Genomic DNA, 14348 nt, shown 5'->3' with positions numbered 1-14348 from the left:
AATGGCATATTCTTGTATTCTTATTTTTTTTATTTGTTTTACCGGCTATTTGTGCTTGTGTCTCTCTTAACCGTCTCCTCCCTTCTCCCTGGACTTTTTTTTTTTTTTGTTCTTTCTAACTTGGACATCTGTCTAACAAAAGAGCACTGAAGCAAGTGACCAAAAAATATTATCCAGGTTGTGCTCTGCTTAAGTCCCTTTTCCCAGCAGTTATTGGGGATGCTCAATGTGTCAAAAGAACACGCCAATAAAAAAGCAACATTCCCGAATTGTAAGTGAAGTCAAGTCTTTATCTTTCAAACGAGGCAGGAGTCCCTCTGATTAACAAGATATTGACAGGTAAATATGATTTATTTTCATTTGTATATGGTACAGAACTAAATACAACCATAAATGAAATCTGAATTTCTGTAGGTTCTTGTGTACAAGAGCAAAAAAAAAAAAACGAGCCACCGATTTTTTCTACCATTCACAAACTCCACCTCCAAGACATCCTCCGGAACATACATTCGCCTTAGTGATCGAGTCAGAAGAACCCATAGATGCATGAACGGATGATAACGATGATAAAGAGGATGAGGGAGATGGAGAGAGCATTCGACCTCGGCGCTGCCGGCCAACCACTGGCCAATAGGTCTGACCACCTTTGCATGTCCTCATACCCTGTGACCATGGCTGCCGTGGTTGTGATTGTTGCTGTTGAAGGAGGGTCAGCGGAGTTGATAATGATGATGACAGTGATAGTGGTGGTAGTGCAGAGTCAAGTACAGCCATGTTAAGCTCATCTTCTGGACTACTGGCTGTGACTGTGGTGGAATCATTGACTGTAATCACGGTTGGGGACAGATATCCAGTAGTAGCCCCCTGTACTGGAGTGGAAGACGGAATCGTAGCCTTACCAGGCTCTTCCAGCTCAAGTTGTTCGTTTGCAATCTTCCAGCAGGTGGTTGAACAAAATCGAACACGCCTTGCAACAGCAGGATGTCCTAAATAAGACTTAACGCGGACAGAGCTAATCCATTCCTTGACATAGGGTCGCCGGCAGAATGCACAAGGTCGTGCGCCTGGCTGAAGATACTCGACCACAGTCTCAGGGATGTACTCGAGAGGTAGAGGCTCACCACAATAAAGGACAGCCCTGGCAGCTAGCTCCTTGAGGGTCGGAAAGAAATTGGAAGAGGTTACAGTAGGGCGTCTCCCTGGCAAAGGAGGTGTTACCGATGAGCCTCTACTACCACTAAGGTCTGGAATAGGGTTGCTCTGTGCTGGAGTTTGTCCAGGAGTTGAAGTGTCCAGCTGAAGCGCCGCTGCAGGGGTGAGCGATGTTGGTGATGTAGTCATCGACGGAGAAGATGCTGAAAGTACAGTGCCATCGAAAATTGATGGCTCTGCCGTTGTTGTGCTGGATGAAATCGCGGTTGTTGAAGTGGTTCTGGCACCGTTGTGGCTTAATGATGGAATATAGTCAAAGAATGAATCAATGTCCGATAACACCGCTTCTACATTAAATCTTGGCGTCGAGTAGCCAGTGCCTGTACCATTGAGATCGTTTGATGACCTCCCGTAATTGTTGGCATAGTCACTAATGTTCCCACCAGCTTCGCTCAAACCACCGACTGATCCGGCTCGCGAAGGTGGCCTAGATGATAATGCATGACGGGTATAGTACAAATGGTAGTCAAGTCTCTCATCTTGATCCATCTCGTAGCCACTCTCAGCTGAAGCCGATGGTCGTGGTGATTCACGTCCTCCCGCAATGGTAGCTGCTGTAGGTGTGCTGGAAGAGGACGAAGACACTGCTGAATTCAGGATGGCCCTTCGGGAAAGGCTCTTAAGCATAGCGGCATAACGCTCCTCATCGGAGGGTTGTGCGATACTCAAACCGCCAATTTCGCTGACAGGGTTTCTGTTTGCATCACAGTACCCACGAGTGAATGGATTCCCAGTAAGCAAGAGCGTTGTCTTTGTCAAGAAATCGGCGACATCACCTGGAATGACACAGAGCAGATTTTCACTCAAGTCCAGTGTATCTAGCTGTTTCAAATCTGCAATCTCAGTTGGCAAGCTAGTCAGTTGATTGCGACCCAAGTTCAGGTTTCGAAGCTCTCTGCAAAGCCCAATAGATTTTGGAATGGCCTCCAATTTGTTGTCGGATGCATTCAGCTGACGTAGGTGTGAGTGTGGATGGCCAATGTCCGCTGGTAAGAAACAGAGTTTGTTGTGGCTCAGATCAAGCTCTCGGAGACCTAACATGTGCTGGATGCAGTCTGCAGGAAATGTTGTTAAAAGGTTACCTCCGTACACCGACCCCAGCGAAAGAGACTCGAGCTTATCCAAACGCGCAAGCGTATGAGGTAGAGACGTGATTTGATTTGCACAGAGCCGCAAAGTCTTGAGTTGAGTGAGACTAGAGCACAGCTGAGGCGGGACTGGACCTTCAATGTGATTCTGGGACATGATCAGAACTTGAAGGTATGTCAGCCGACATAGCTCCAATGGAATCTCTTTGAATTGATTATGAGAGAGGTTAAGATAGCTGAGAGAAGGCACGAGAGAAGTCATATTCTCCGGGAGTCCTGAAAGTCTATTCCGCGAGAGATCAAGCTCTGAGAGATGGAGCAACGGACTCTGGAGTGTGCTCATCGTATAGGGGTCAAGTGTGGGCTGTAAGTTCTTGAGGTATTCATCAAGCTGAGCACAGTCGAGGCGTCTGCGGCGCAGAATGAGGGATGTAACAGGAGCATTGGTGTCACGCTCTTGTTCCTGAATGAATGTCGATGATGATGTTGGATGGATCACGTTGATGTCTACATGACCCTTATCTGATCGCTTTGGAGACCGGCGCTTGTTAACATGGCGGCCGAGGGGCGCAAGGACTGGATTGTCAATACATGACTCAATATCCACCACTTCATCCTCTGATATGTTTAATCGGGTCTGGACAGACTCCTTATTCTTGGCCATGAGACGGCTTGAGAAGGAATCTGATACTGACGTTCGTCTTGAGTCGTGTGGAGATGAGTCCAAGTCTGTTGAGGCGAGATAGGATGAAGTTGAGATGTGAGATGGTGGTATTGACAGATAGTTGGGACGTGCAGGAATAGGGGTTGAAAAGGATGATGATGCTGATGATGCTGAGGTTGATATTGATGTCGACACCGGTGGTATTGACGGTCGGTCAGAGATGCTGCTCAGCGATGAAAGTTGACCAGGATGTGGAGAGTGCATCTTGTTACGATCATGAATGAGCTTAGGTGATGATCGCGTAGTCACATCGTTGATAATGGAATTATTACTGTTGTTACCAGTACTCATATTACCACTTATACCTGTTATCTCGCCGCGTGTCGAGGCATACATGACTTTATTCGGATCATGGGCAGATGCCACAGTAGGATTGCATAGTCTCGGAAAGAGCGATGAGTTGACGGGAGCAGGAGATGTAGCAGGGGAAGGTAAAGTGGAGCAAGACGAGGTAGAAGACTCGGTGTGATTTCTGGTATAAAGTGGAGTTGGAGGCTTTTGCTGCTGCTGTTGCTGCTGTTGCTGTTGATAGTGGCATTGATCATGTTGCTGCCTTAGATATCGAACGCGCGATGGAGGTGAAGGAGGGACAAATAGAGATGAAGAAGGGCGATAGTGGCTCATGATGGCCACACTGCGGAGGAGTTGCTTTAGACGCGACGAGAGAGGCCGAGAGAGTAGCGCATGTAGTCCCCCCAGCAAGAAATAGAAGAGTAATGGGATCTGAGGGAGAGAACTGTGTGAATCTTCTGTGTATGTGTGTTTGTGAAGAGGGCAAAGATGTGTGGGACGACGTTTATTAAAAATAAATGGAGGAAAGGAACGGAGAATAAGAATTGGGACAGCAGTTGGGTGGTTGTGTACAGAAAAATAGAATGACAAAGAAAGGTCAAACGGAAGCGAGCATGAGTGAGCACAAGTAAGCAGAAAAAAAAAAAAAAAATAGAAAGCATGAGCAATCGGACATGAACAAACGGTCGAATGCACAATTCGAGATGTAAGTAAGTACTCACCCGATCAGTTACAGTTCAATTGGAAATCAATGGATGAATGAGATGTAAAATAAAAAGGATGAGTAATAAGAATGGATAAATAAATCCAGATGACGCACAAAGAAAAGAGATGAGAAATAGTGTTGATCGGAGAACAAAGAGCAAAGTATATATGATTACATTTATGCTTTGTACGGTATCGTGAGTATTATTTGTGACAAAGATAGAAAGGCCACCGTTCTGGTATGTCCATCTTCATCTTTTTTCATATAACTTGGTTGTACACACACTTTTATCTGATGAAAAAATTATCAGATCTCACGTGAGTTTCCGGGACAAGCCGCAGGGTATTTTACTTGCACTTGAAAAACATTTGTCACCAATTAGAAATAGCACTATTGTTCTATAGATGCACATACGCTCCCTTCAAATGCACGAACTCTGGTCCCCTTTTTTTTATTTACTGATCAGTTTGAGGAATCTCAAGTATACATTCAACATCTCTGGACTGGCGAAAGCACTCAGCAAGGCACGGGTATTATTCAAGGCATGGCATCTAATATGGAGCTAGAAAGGAAACTTAAGCCTATTTATGGTATAACATATCATCCTTAGCGCGCCAATTTTTGTCTGTCCGCGTTTCTCGGACTTAATTGCATATGCTATCATTATTGCGTCCATGGAATATCCAGACCTAACGAATTTCCAATATCTTTGAAAATCAATTCACTCCTATCCAAAGATGCTCTGGAAGTGGGCAATTACAGGGAGAGCATTCAGCTTTGTAATAAGGCTTTGAAGAAGCAGCCTGACCTTCATATCGTCAAGGTAAAAAAAAAAATCGGATTTTGACTCAATTGATTGTGGGAGTCAATAGAACTTTGTTGAAAGTGGCTAATAGAATAACCTTGATTAAATCAAAAACTATAGGCGCTGAAAGCCCTATCCTTTGAACGATCAGGAAAAACAAATGAGGCTTTACAACTTTGTGAAGAGATACAATGGGCAAAACCTACGGATGAGGCTACTTTAAGGACTCTATCTATGGTGCTTCGAGCTGTAGGAAGATGTAAGAGGCTGGGAATAGGGGTCAATGCTGTCACTCCAACTTGACATCAATCAACCGCGTTACGTCTTTAATCCCAAAACATAGGAAAGTCTCTTCCTATCGGTACTTACTCTAACTGAGGATACAATTTCTAGATGCACCTATGATCAAACTGTACGAGAATGCGTCAAAAGTCAACCCAAAGAACGAAAACTTGGCTACACAATGGTTTATGTCCTTGGCTCGCACTTTAGATTTCAAAGGACAGCAAATGGTATATATGTCTATCACTAAAATTGGAAGACGGCTCACTGTTCTAAAATAAAGGCCAATATTTGATATTGACCTTTACTACGATTTATATTCTACATGGAATCAAGGTTGCTCTTCAGCTTCACAAAAACTTCAAGAAGACCAAGTATATGTTTTGGGCGATCATGAGCATTACACTTCAGGTATAGTTGCGGTCATAAAAAAAAGACACAAGTTTACTTCACATTGGTCTTACGATGCTTTACAATCCAAACTAATGCTGATAGGGCAAAAAATCCTCCACCAGTCAGTCTGCTGTTTTCTATCAACTTGCAGAGCGCATGATGGCAAAGATGAATTCTGAAGGAAAGGTCGAGACCATCGAAGGTATGTTCTATTTAAGGGTGCTAATTTATTCTACTTAGTTCAGACTATGTTGCTTACTATGCATTGGCCTCACTACTTTACGTTAGAGCTACAACTCTATTTAATCATTCTATTGGGACAGGAGGATCGTTATTTGGATGCATTAAATCTTTTAGAAGGCGAAATCGGCGTCAAAACAAAAGCAATCGAAAACGTAGAGCTCCGGTTTTTGCGTATTGACCTGCTGATCAAGGTGGGTCGTTGGAATGATGCCAGGCAAGCTGCAGCTCAGATCCTCAAGGAGATCAAGTAAGCATTCTAAACACTTTTTATTCCGCCAGTATCATTTACTTTATCGAAAGTTGCTCAACAAGCTGCTGACTGGCACTATTATATTGGTATGGCATACATATGAATTTGTAGTTCGGACGATTGGAGAACTATTCTTCAATACTTTGATACCATATTTCTCCCTGTGCAAGATGCAGACCTTAAGACTTCAGAAAACCTTACAGAAGCACGCACATTTTTCTCTGAGCTTGTTCAGAAAGAAGGTAAAAATCCAAAGCGTGGCCCATTCCTGGCTCAAATTGAGCTCGAAAAACGAGTTCAAGATAAGATTGGTGAGTTTTCTTTTTTTTTTTTTTTTTTTTTTTTTTATCGTCTTCTCAAAGTACATTATATGAAATTTTGGACATTAGGTAGAAACTTATGGAAATTTTTTCTTTTCTTATTACTTTCTAATAGGAGACAACAAGGAAACTGTGATGAGGCTTATGATAGAATATTTTGACAGATTTGGCTCCAAATCCTGTTGTTTCGAGGATCTCTCTATCTACATCTCTAGCCTGGATAACCAGGATAGTCTGGAGTTTTGCAAGAAATTGAGGGAATCAGTGGTCAATAAACCCGAGACTGTTAAAGAAATTGCCGTTCAGATCAACATTGCACGTTTTGAACGATTCGTTGGACAACAGACACAGCTCAACTCATCGGAAGCTACAGCCCTTGTGAACAAGTTTTGGAAACTATACGAGGATTCACTTCCTTTTGGTAAATTTTGACATGATCACTATATCTTATGCGATTCGAGTAGGCGTTCTTTTTTTTTTTTTTTTTTTTTTTTTTTTTTAGAGCTATCAATCCCCTGGGGGCTCACAGACTGTCATGATTGTTTGTTTTGTAGGCAAGGATCTTGAGGAAACTGAGCGTCAATATGGAGACGATTATGTCATTATGGCTGCTCATCTTTTGATCGATTTGCATAGGGACACTAGTAAGTCTTTTTTTCTAGTCTTGCAATGCGATATAATGTTTTCGTCTATCTATCTGTCGGCTCGTTGCCTGGTATTAACTTTTTTGTGCTTTTCCTTGCCTTTTAGAATCTTACTTTCCACTTCTGAATGCGACTTTCATGCTGGAACATGCTCTGAACAAAAGCAAACATAACTATCAGATCAAGCTCGTGCTGATCCGTATTTATGAACTTCTTGGTAATCCTTTTTTTTTTTTTGCTTATTTTTCTTAGTTTTTGTAACTTTTAACTCATTTTGGATAAACCGCATAAATATCTAGGTGCCTACAACTGTGCGACCAACATCTACAACACCATGGCCATCAAGCATGTACAACATGATACCCTATCTCATTTTATCACGGATCGTGCTTCTAACTTCGGATTATTCGATCTGGCCCTTGCTCAGTTGTATAGTGCTCATGATATCTATCATAGCACTGAAGCCGAGGTATAGCACAAAAAAAAAAAAAAAAAGAAAAAAGAAAAAAAAAAAGATCTTGTACTACTGAGACATTCCAGAAACATACAATTTCTTTCTTATTTATCTTTTTCATATTTACTTTTTATTATAGACCCCAGAAATGATTTTACAAGCATACAAATATTCAACATTCTCAAAGGTAATTTCCTTTTTTTATCATTGCATCTAGTATACAAACATACAGATATATCTATAAGGAGAAATGTTAAAATGAAAGCAATGACACTGCTTTCTCATATCATACCATATATTTTTTAAAATCTATGGCCTAGATGGAAGAGTTCATCGAGTTTCAATCAAGGCTTGAAAATTCTTTACAAAAGATAATTGCAGACCGTGAAATAATTCGCCTTGAAATCCTCAAGGAGGATTCCGTCAGTCGTGTCATTGCTTGGCTTCAAGAATTGGAAGTTGACAATTTGAAATACGACGGTAAGTAATTGCACTGTCTCTTTTTTCAACGTTAAACAATGGGAAATACTGACTTACTTTTTTTCTCTTTCCTTTTTTAATAGCACAATTCTGCGAGTCGAGGATAGACAATCGCGATACTACAGTGATGTTGAACTGGAATCCTAAGGACACTACTTCGGTTGAGGTCCTCACCCGCCCTGCCCCACAGCCGGATCTTCAATGGATGATCCTTTTCACGCTCGTGCCTCGATTGCTCAAACATATGGCTTGCCTTTCACCCGTCAATGCCGAGTACGAGAACCATATTACTGCCCTTGAAAACCTTATCTCATCTTCAACTTCTCCTCCTTCTTCCGCGGATAGTACGGATGGCCATCAACAGCAACAACATTGCGAATTAACAACGCAGGAGATCAAGCTTGGACAGATCATGCTGCAAGTTACCAAAGCTTATCAGGTTCTCTTTGCAGCCATTGTAGCCCAGAACAGCAACAGCTCTACTAAAGAAGAGCCTTCCAAGACCGCTTCCACAGTTAAGGAACATTTATCCGCAGTTGGAGCACTCTTAAAACGTGATCCTGTCAAATCTATAGGCGTGTTGTCTTGGCAAACGTTCCATGTGCTCACTATGGTGGTCGAGACGGTTACTTATTTGAATGTCTCGAACCAAAGTTTCCTTAACCTCATTGCTAATAAGGCTAACAAAAAGTCGATCTTCAAGCCTGTGAACGTTGTTGTACAGGACTTTATGGCACAGTGTCGACAAGCTCTACAAGTTGTGCAGACAGATGTCACTGTTTTGAGAAATGTGGTCAAGCCGGATAGGATCAAGTCTGGTTTACTCTACGAGCTTTGTGATGGATCCGCCATTGATTTTGTTCGTACTCCTGTAAGTTACTCTTTTATCTCAACTATTTCACGTAAAAACATTTTGGTTAATTTTTTCTCTCTTTTTTTTTTTTTTTTTTTTTTGCTGCTTAGGCGCACCAAACTCAGATTGAGGAATTGACCCTCAAGATTGGGGCAAGCTGGATGAATAGTCTTATCAACCTTCAGCAACAAGCAATCTCTAGAGCTGTCTAAGAGTTTATAATGGACTAGACATTCGGATAGTTTTTATATAAAAATGTAAAAAAAAAAAAAAAAAAAAAAAAAAGGAATCGGCATTTGTGTACATTGAACATATGCACTGAATAAATGCATGGATGCGTATGAAAAAAAAAATAAATAATATTTAAAGTGATTAATCTTTATGAAGAGAGCGATGAGTAGGGGGACGGCTTCCACACGAATAGATACGATGCTTTGGAGCTTTTTCTTTTTTCTTTTTTTTTCTTCTTCTTTAGTTCATCTCCACAGAACGTCCAATCTCCATACGACAGATCTCCTGAAAGATATTGATGATACGTGGATCAATCGGTTCACCTGCCTCACTATCTGCAGAGAAAACAATTGCATCCAATGTACTTGAAAATGTGGCCACCTCTTTAGAATAACGACGACCCACCTCCAGGAACCAGCCTTGACCAATCTGATAAGAACGAGTTTTTTGCTCCAACTCTTCCGAGCCTGGATTCAAGCCTTCGATCTCTTTCAACTTGGATTGTAAAATCGCTACAAACTTTTGATAAAGTGTCAAAAACACCTCTTTTTGTTCACGATTCACAATCGATAATGTGTTTTCGACACCCTGCACGACTTCTGCTGACTTTGTGGGCGGTACAGCTAAAAAAAAAATAAAAATAAAAAATAAAAAAAAATAAATAAATAAAGACATCAATAAGCGCTTTTTTCTTTTTCTTTTGTAAAGATAGAAGTGATGGTGATGGTAATAGTAATGACGGCATTGATTTGTACCTTCAAATTCCTTGCGTACTTCAGCGAGCTTGTCCTTGACCTGAGCCACTCTTGAAATAACTTTATTAAGCGTATTCTTCAAAATATCCCAAACAAAGCTTCGATGCCACTCATTCTGCCATACTTCGGGCTCAAATACCCATTTCACAATTGCAATTGCATCTACGACACGATAGTTCAACATCTTGTCCAATAGAATACCCATAAACTGTGTGTTGTTTCTCCAGAATTGGGCTACAATCTTCACTGTATGCAGACGTGCCTCCGGCGTGCCATTCAACCGTTGTAAAATCGTCAGATACCGTTCAATCACATTCAAGACATGAGAAAAGGACTTGGATCCCAACATCAACACACACTCTGTAAATAATTCCCGAATAAAATCCTCACGCTCCGTCATTGTTAACGATTCAAGTCGTGGTGCGTTCTTCATACTCTCTAAGGTTTGTTCAATCTGTTCAATCGAGTTTTTGGCCCGAAGGGAGTTTAACACTGCAGAGGCCATTGCGTGATATGGATGTTCTGTAAAATATTATAAAAAAAAATTAAAAAAAATTAGTTTCCAGCACAAACTCCGGTATTCCAACGCATCAAAAGAACTGCAAAAAAAAAAAAAAAAAAAATACCTGGATTCTCAAACTTCCACGATGGGCCAGGCGCCTCTGCAGGGATCATCTTTTGAAACTCCTCTGGTAAAGCCTCTCTAATGCGTTCAAAATATGACAGACGGATAGTCTTTTCTAATGTCTCACGAATAAAGACAGACTTTGGATCATCAAAAGGTACTTCAAGCGCAGCAGCCCTATCAAAAATTCGCAATAAGTTTGTTGAGTCAAGTGATTTATAAATGGAAATAAGAATAAAGCGAATCCTGTTGACGTTACCATTGATTCCAGTCCCAGAGATATCCAAAATTGCTAAGATGATGACTGAACCAGGTCCAGAACCGATGTGCACATTCAATATCCATGGAAGGCAGTCTGTCAAAGAGGCGATTAATAGCGACAGCCAAGGCTGCTGGGAAACTATCTGGGAAGGATTTGCAAACTTCGACCAAGAGTGATGCATAATACACAGTTTTGAATTCTGGCTTAGGCAACTTGAACAGCTCTGTGAAGATGACCTCTGCCAATACTTGATCCACTGACCATCCAGGACCTGTTGGTACATCTGTTTCCATATCTTCTGCTACTGGATTGTTGGCGGCTGCAGCTGCGGCGGCTGCAGCAGCAGCTGTTGAGTCTGCAAATGTGCCAATCACATAAGAATATTGAACCATGAACAGATATTTTGCACACTCCTTTCGATTAATTTCAAACAGGCAAAGTACATCCGTCAAGTTGTCGCGGACAATGAAATGGGCAATGGAATATGGATCTGGAAGAGAGTTTTGTTGTTCTTCATCTTCACTCAAAAAGATTCTGAGCAAAGGTGCGGGGGTGTAGTATGAGATCGTGTCAGTATGTGGTGGGAAGACAAAAGGCGGCAATTCATGTTGAGACGCCATTCCTAAGACTGCATCAAATGTCTGTGAAGGCTTGATCAAAATAGACACATCCCAATCATCCTTTTGCAAGTTCTGAATCTGCTTCCACAATAATGTTAGAGGCTAGTAAGGCAAAATATACAAATATAATAAGGTAGGAGATAAAATAGTGATCTGTTAAAAAATGTAGTTCAAATTAACTACACCAGCATCCTGAAAAATACATTTATTACTTCCTTGTACATTACCTCTTCCTGGATATACGGACAGTCAGAATCCTTAAACACCTTTGTGATTTCAAAGCCCTCGGCGCCACCTCCTTCTTCTCGTGCAAGCATATAATCCTCGATCCTTCCTAGAATTTTCTCAAAATCATGGGGGTTACGATCGCGCATATCTGCTGCGCACCAAGGGAGAGTGGCGAGCACACAGTATACAGCGCAATCAGCGCGAGCCTAGAGGATATTGTTAAGAAAAAAAAATCATCAGATCCATATATCCCAGCTTAGATCCAATTTGCATAGTCTTATCCTCTTCCTTCTCTATTCAACTTACTCTGATAACAGTTTCTTCCTCAAGGACTGCGAGGAATTGGTTCATAACATTCAACAAAGTGGTTGGCAAAATAACGTTTGCATTCACCAGCTCGCCAAAAAACCGCAATAGTAGCTTAACATTCCTCCACTGATGCTTTGCTAGGTTATCCTGAAGCAGATCTGATGCCATAGTGACAATAGTTCCTCCGGTCTGCATGTTTTTGGCATTCAACAATCCAGTCAATGTTCCATAGATGGCGGATTTCATGGGCAATTCCAAGATGCTGGGTTGAAATGATGAAAGAAAGAAATCAAAATATGAATTTAGAGTGCTGTGCATATAAGGCTCCTGAAGCGAGTGGTATATATAAAGAAAGCTAAGAGATGGATCAACTCTTAACCAACATCATACCATGCTTTCAAAGATTTCAGAATGGTAGCTGAATGCTTTGCATAGTCATTGTCCAGAATCCCAGCGAGCGTATTCAGATTAGTTTCCAGAGTTGGCGTGATCTAGTGGTTCAATAGTCCATAAGTAAAAAAGAGACTATTAGTCAATCATATTTCAGTCCATAACCAGGACCCATATCTTTTCATCTTTATCCATGTTCCATTTCATTGAAAGACTGTTACCTTGTCTCCAACGCGAATAATAAGCCCTCCAAGGCGCTTTTCAATGTCATTGACCTCCTCCTGAGCTCGATCTTGCTCTCTATCACGTTGATCATGTCTGTTTCTTTCGTATGGTCTACGATATCCACCTCCGCCGCCTCTTCCTCCTATAGAAGTTGTTGTTATCATCAATGAGGAAAATCAAAGAGATTAGAAAATTCATATAGATCAAAGTAGCAGAGTAAAATTAAAGGCTTTGGCTGTTTTTTTTTAAAAAATTAGACCACGCGTCTTTGTCATACCACGCCTTTTTTTTATCTCTTCTTACCTTTATCATTACGATCATATGGACGTCCACCACCTGTATACCAAAAATAAGTAGAAATAAAAGAATGAGTTTAACATGTCGTGAGCAGACACGTGTCCATCCATTCAAAGAATAAAAAAAATCGCGTTGAGTTGACAATCTCTTGTATTTAATCAATAAATCTGACCCAGGCGTACCATAGTTATTCCTATTTCTGTCAGGTCCCCCGCTCCCTTGATTATTGTTTCTTCTATAGTCCATGTGGTCCTGCTTCTCCTTCCTTTGTGTTTAAGATGAGGACAAAAAGAAAATTGATGGTGCCGAATGTTTTTTTTTTTTTTTTTTTTTTTTACATGACTCCCAGTGGTTTGTGCGTTCCAAGCCATTGTTACTCTTAGAAGCAATTGATAGTCACGACAACAAGTGCACTATTCTAAATTCTATGATGTAATTTTGGCTTAATAAAGCCCTTAAGCGATACAAAAACGACGCGTTCTAAGCAGTGCTCCTATTCGAATCGATTCGAATAAGCCCTATCCTGGATCGATTCGAATGACGCGAATGGTTTGAATGGTTCGAATGATTCGAATAGGAGCACTGATGAAAGGTAGCATTGTTACGCGTAGCGTAAGCACGGTCATTATATTATCGCATCCAATCAAAAAAATTCATCGATAAAACCACTACAAACACAAATTTAATATTATCATTTCCTATTGTGCCAATGGTTCGAATGGCTCGGTCCGAATGGCTCGAACCATTCGAATTTAGATATCTATTCGAATAGGACCACTGGTTCCAAGTCCCAGTCATACCTGGATAATTGACTTGCTCATCAGGAGTGATTCGGCATATTGGTAGTAAACCTCTGTCCCTCGTCTGCTCCTGTCTGAGTTGACTTGCCCATCTGTTGATGACAAGAATGCAGAAGAAGGAGAAAGGAAGTGATACCGGATTCATTGAGCCTTGGGAACACTTTCTGTAACAGCTTCTCTTTCTTGGGGTCTCTGTTCCCATCTTTATCCGATTCAAGTGAGCGTTTTTTTTTTTTTTTTTTTTTTTTTTTTGCCCGGTTGAAAAACAAGGTACAAAAAATAAAAGCCGAGATAGCAATAGCACCGCTTGAAAGACTTACTTCTCGCTTTCAATTAGTGGTAGTATCTATATCAATAACATCTGTTCAGGGAGTTGGGAAGATTCTCCTAGAAGGGGTTGATCAAGCTTTCATTCTTTAGAAAGCCATTCACGTCAAAAGAAAAAAGAAAAAAACAAAAAACAAAAAAGGCAATTCTACCAGCTCCTGAAATAGTATGCTAATCAACTTGCTGCTGGATGTTCTTGCTAAAAGATTATTATTGGTTTTGTAAGATCTTTATGTAAATGGTCATTGTTGCAGCAAGAGAATGCTTTTGTAAACAGATACCAATCAAGGTATATACTAAGACTAACATCAGAGACATACACGTGACTCTTGTTTCTTTCTATATCAAAGGCTCAGAATGAAAGCCGAAAGAGTAAGGGGAAAGAAAGGGCAAAGGCAGATGGAAACGTGTTTAGTGTGATATTAAAGTATATAATCAATCAATCAATTTATACCAACAGAATCATCATCATGCAGAATGAATGCAGAAAGATAAATGGGCTCTCTGAAACTTGACTTGAATTGTGCGCCGTTT

At 40.9% G+C, this 14348-nt stretch overlaps 3 protein-coding genes across 3 annotated transcripts; 1 reads left to right on the top strand and 2 right to left on the bottom strand.

The window, feature by feature from the left end:
• Nucleotides 1–936: 936 nt before the first annotated feature.
• On the bottom strand, nt 937–2406 carry BCR41DRAFT_288571 (hypothetical protein; the record flags this gene model as incomplete). Its single annotated transcript, XM_022020310.1, has 2 exons — nt 937–1244; nt 1584–2406. Coding segments are annotated over 2 exons (1131 nt in total), but the record flags the coding sequence as incomplete, so codon positions are not given.
• A 2022-nt stretch (nt 2407–4428) lies between these two features.
• Nucleotides 4429–8982, top strand: BCR41DRAFT_364967 (N-acetyltransferase B complex non catalytic subunit-domain-containing protein). The gene is made up of 16 exons (XM_022026092.1): nt 4429–4611; nt 4759–4844; nt 4947–5085; nt 5220–5338; nt 5445–5519; nt 5604–5703; nt 5790–5991; nt 6106–6305; nt 6430–6735; nt 6869–6958; nt 7065–7175; nt 7258–7427; nt 7552–7599; nt 7733–7892; nt 7976–8763; nt 8856–8982. Exons 1-16 carry the CDS (start codon nt 4566–4568, stop codon nt 8955–8957), a joined length of 2742 nt encoding a protein of 913 aa, XP_021875464.1. The 5' UTR covers nt 4429–4565; the 3' UTR covers nt 8958–8982.
• A 53-nt stretch (nt 8983–9035) lies between these two features.
• BCR41DRAFT_426791 (armadillo-type protein) lies at nt 9036–12998 on the bottom strand. The gene is made up of 10 exons (XM_022030779.1): nt 12870–12998; nt 12694–12726; nt 12387–12532; nt 12166–12266; nt 11773–12037; nt 11466–11672; nt 10616–11340; nt 10358–10533; nt 9732–10253; nt 9036–9599 (listed from the first exon to the last, which is right to left on the bottom strand). The coding sequence occupies exons 1-10, from the start codon at nt 12931–12933 to the stop codon at nt 9217–9219; spliced, it is 2622 nt and encodes an 873-aa protein (XP_021875463.1). The 5' UTR covers nt 12934–12998; the 3' UTR covers nt 9036–9216.
• Between the last annotated feature and the right edge of the window lie 1350 nt (nt 12999–14348).

The sequence above is a fragment of the Lobosporangium transversale genome (genome assembly GCF_002105155.1).
Source record: "Lobosporangium transversale strain NRRL 3116 chromosome Unknown BCR41scaffold_79, whole genome shotgun sequence".
Classification (NCBI taxonomy): Eukaryota; Fungi; Mortierellomycota; class Mortierellomycetes; order Mortierellales; family Mortierellaceae; genus Lobosporangium; species Lobosporangium transversale.
This window is presented reverse-complemented; position numbering and strand designations above follow the sequence as displayed.

Bases quoted from the DNA above. Each gene is read 5' to 3' on its own strand.
- BCR41DRAFT_364967 (XM_022026092.1), top strand. From the start codon at position 4,566: ATGGCATCTAATATGGAGCTAGAAAGGAAACTTAAGCCTATTTATG. The intron at 5,520-5,603 runs GTATAGTTGCGG...TAATGCTGATAG, and splicing joins TCATGAGCATTACACTTCAG to GGCAAAAAATCCTCCACCAG. The intron at 8,764-8,855 runs GTAAGTTACTCT...TTTGCTGCTTAG, and splicing joins TTGATTTTGTTCGTACTCCT to GCGCACCAAACTCAGATTGA.
- BCR41DRAFT_426791 (XM_022030779.1), bottom strand. From the start codon at position 12,933: ATGGACTATAGAAGAAACAATAATCAAGGGAGCGGGGGACCTGACAGA. The intron at 12,533-12,693 runs GTAAGAAGAGAT...CAACTTCTATAG, and splicing joins ATATGATCGTAATGATAAAG to GAGGAAGAGGCGGCGGAGGT. The intron at 10,254-10,357 runs GTATTTTTTTTT...AATATTTTACAG, and splicing joins GTGGAAGTTTGAGAATCCAG to AACATCCATATCACGCAATG.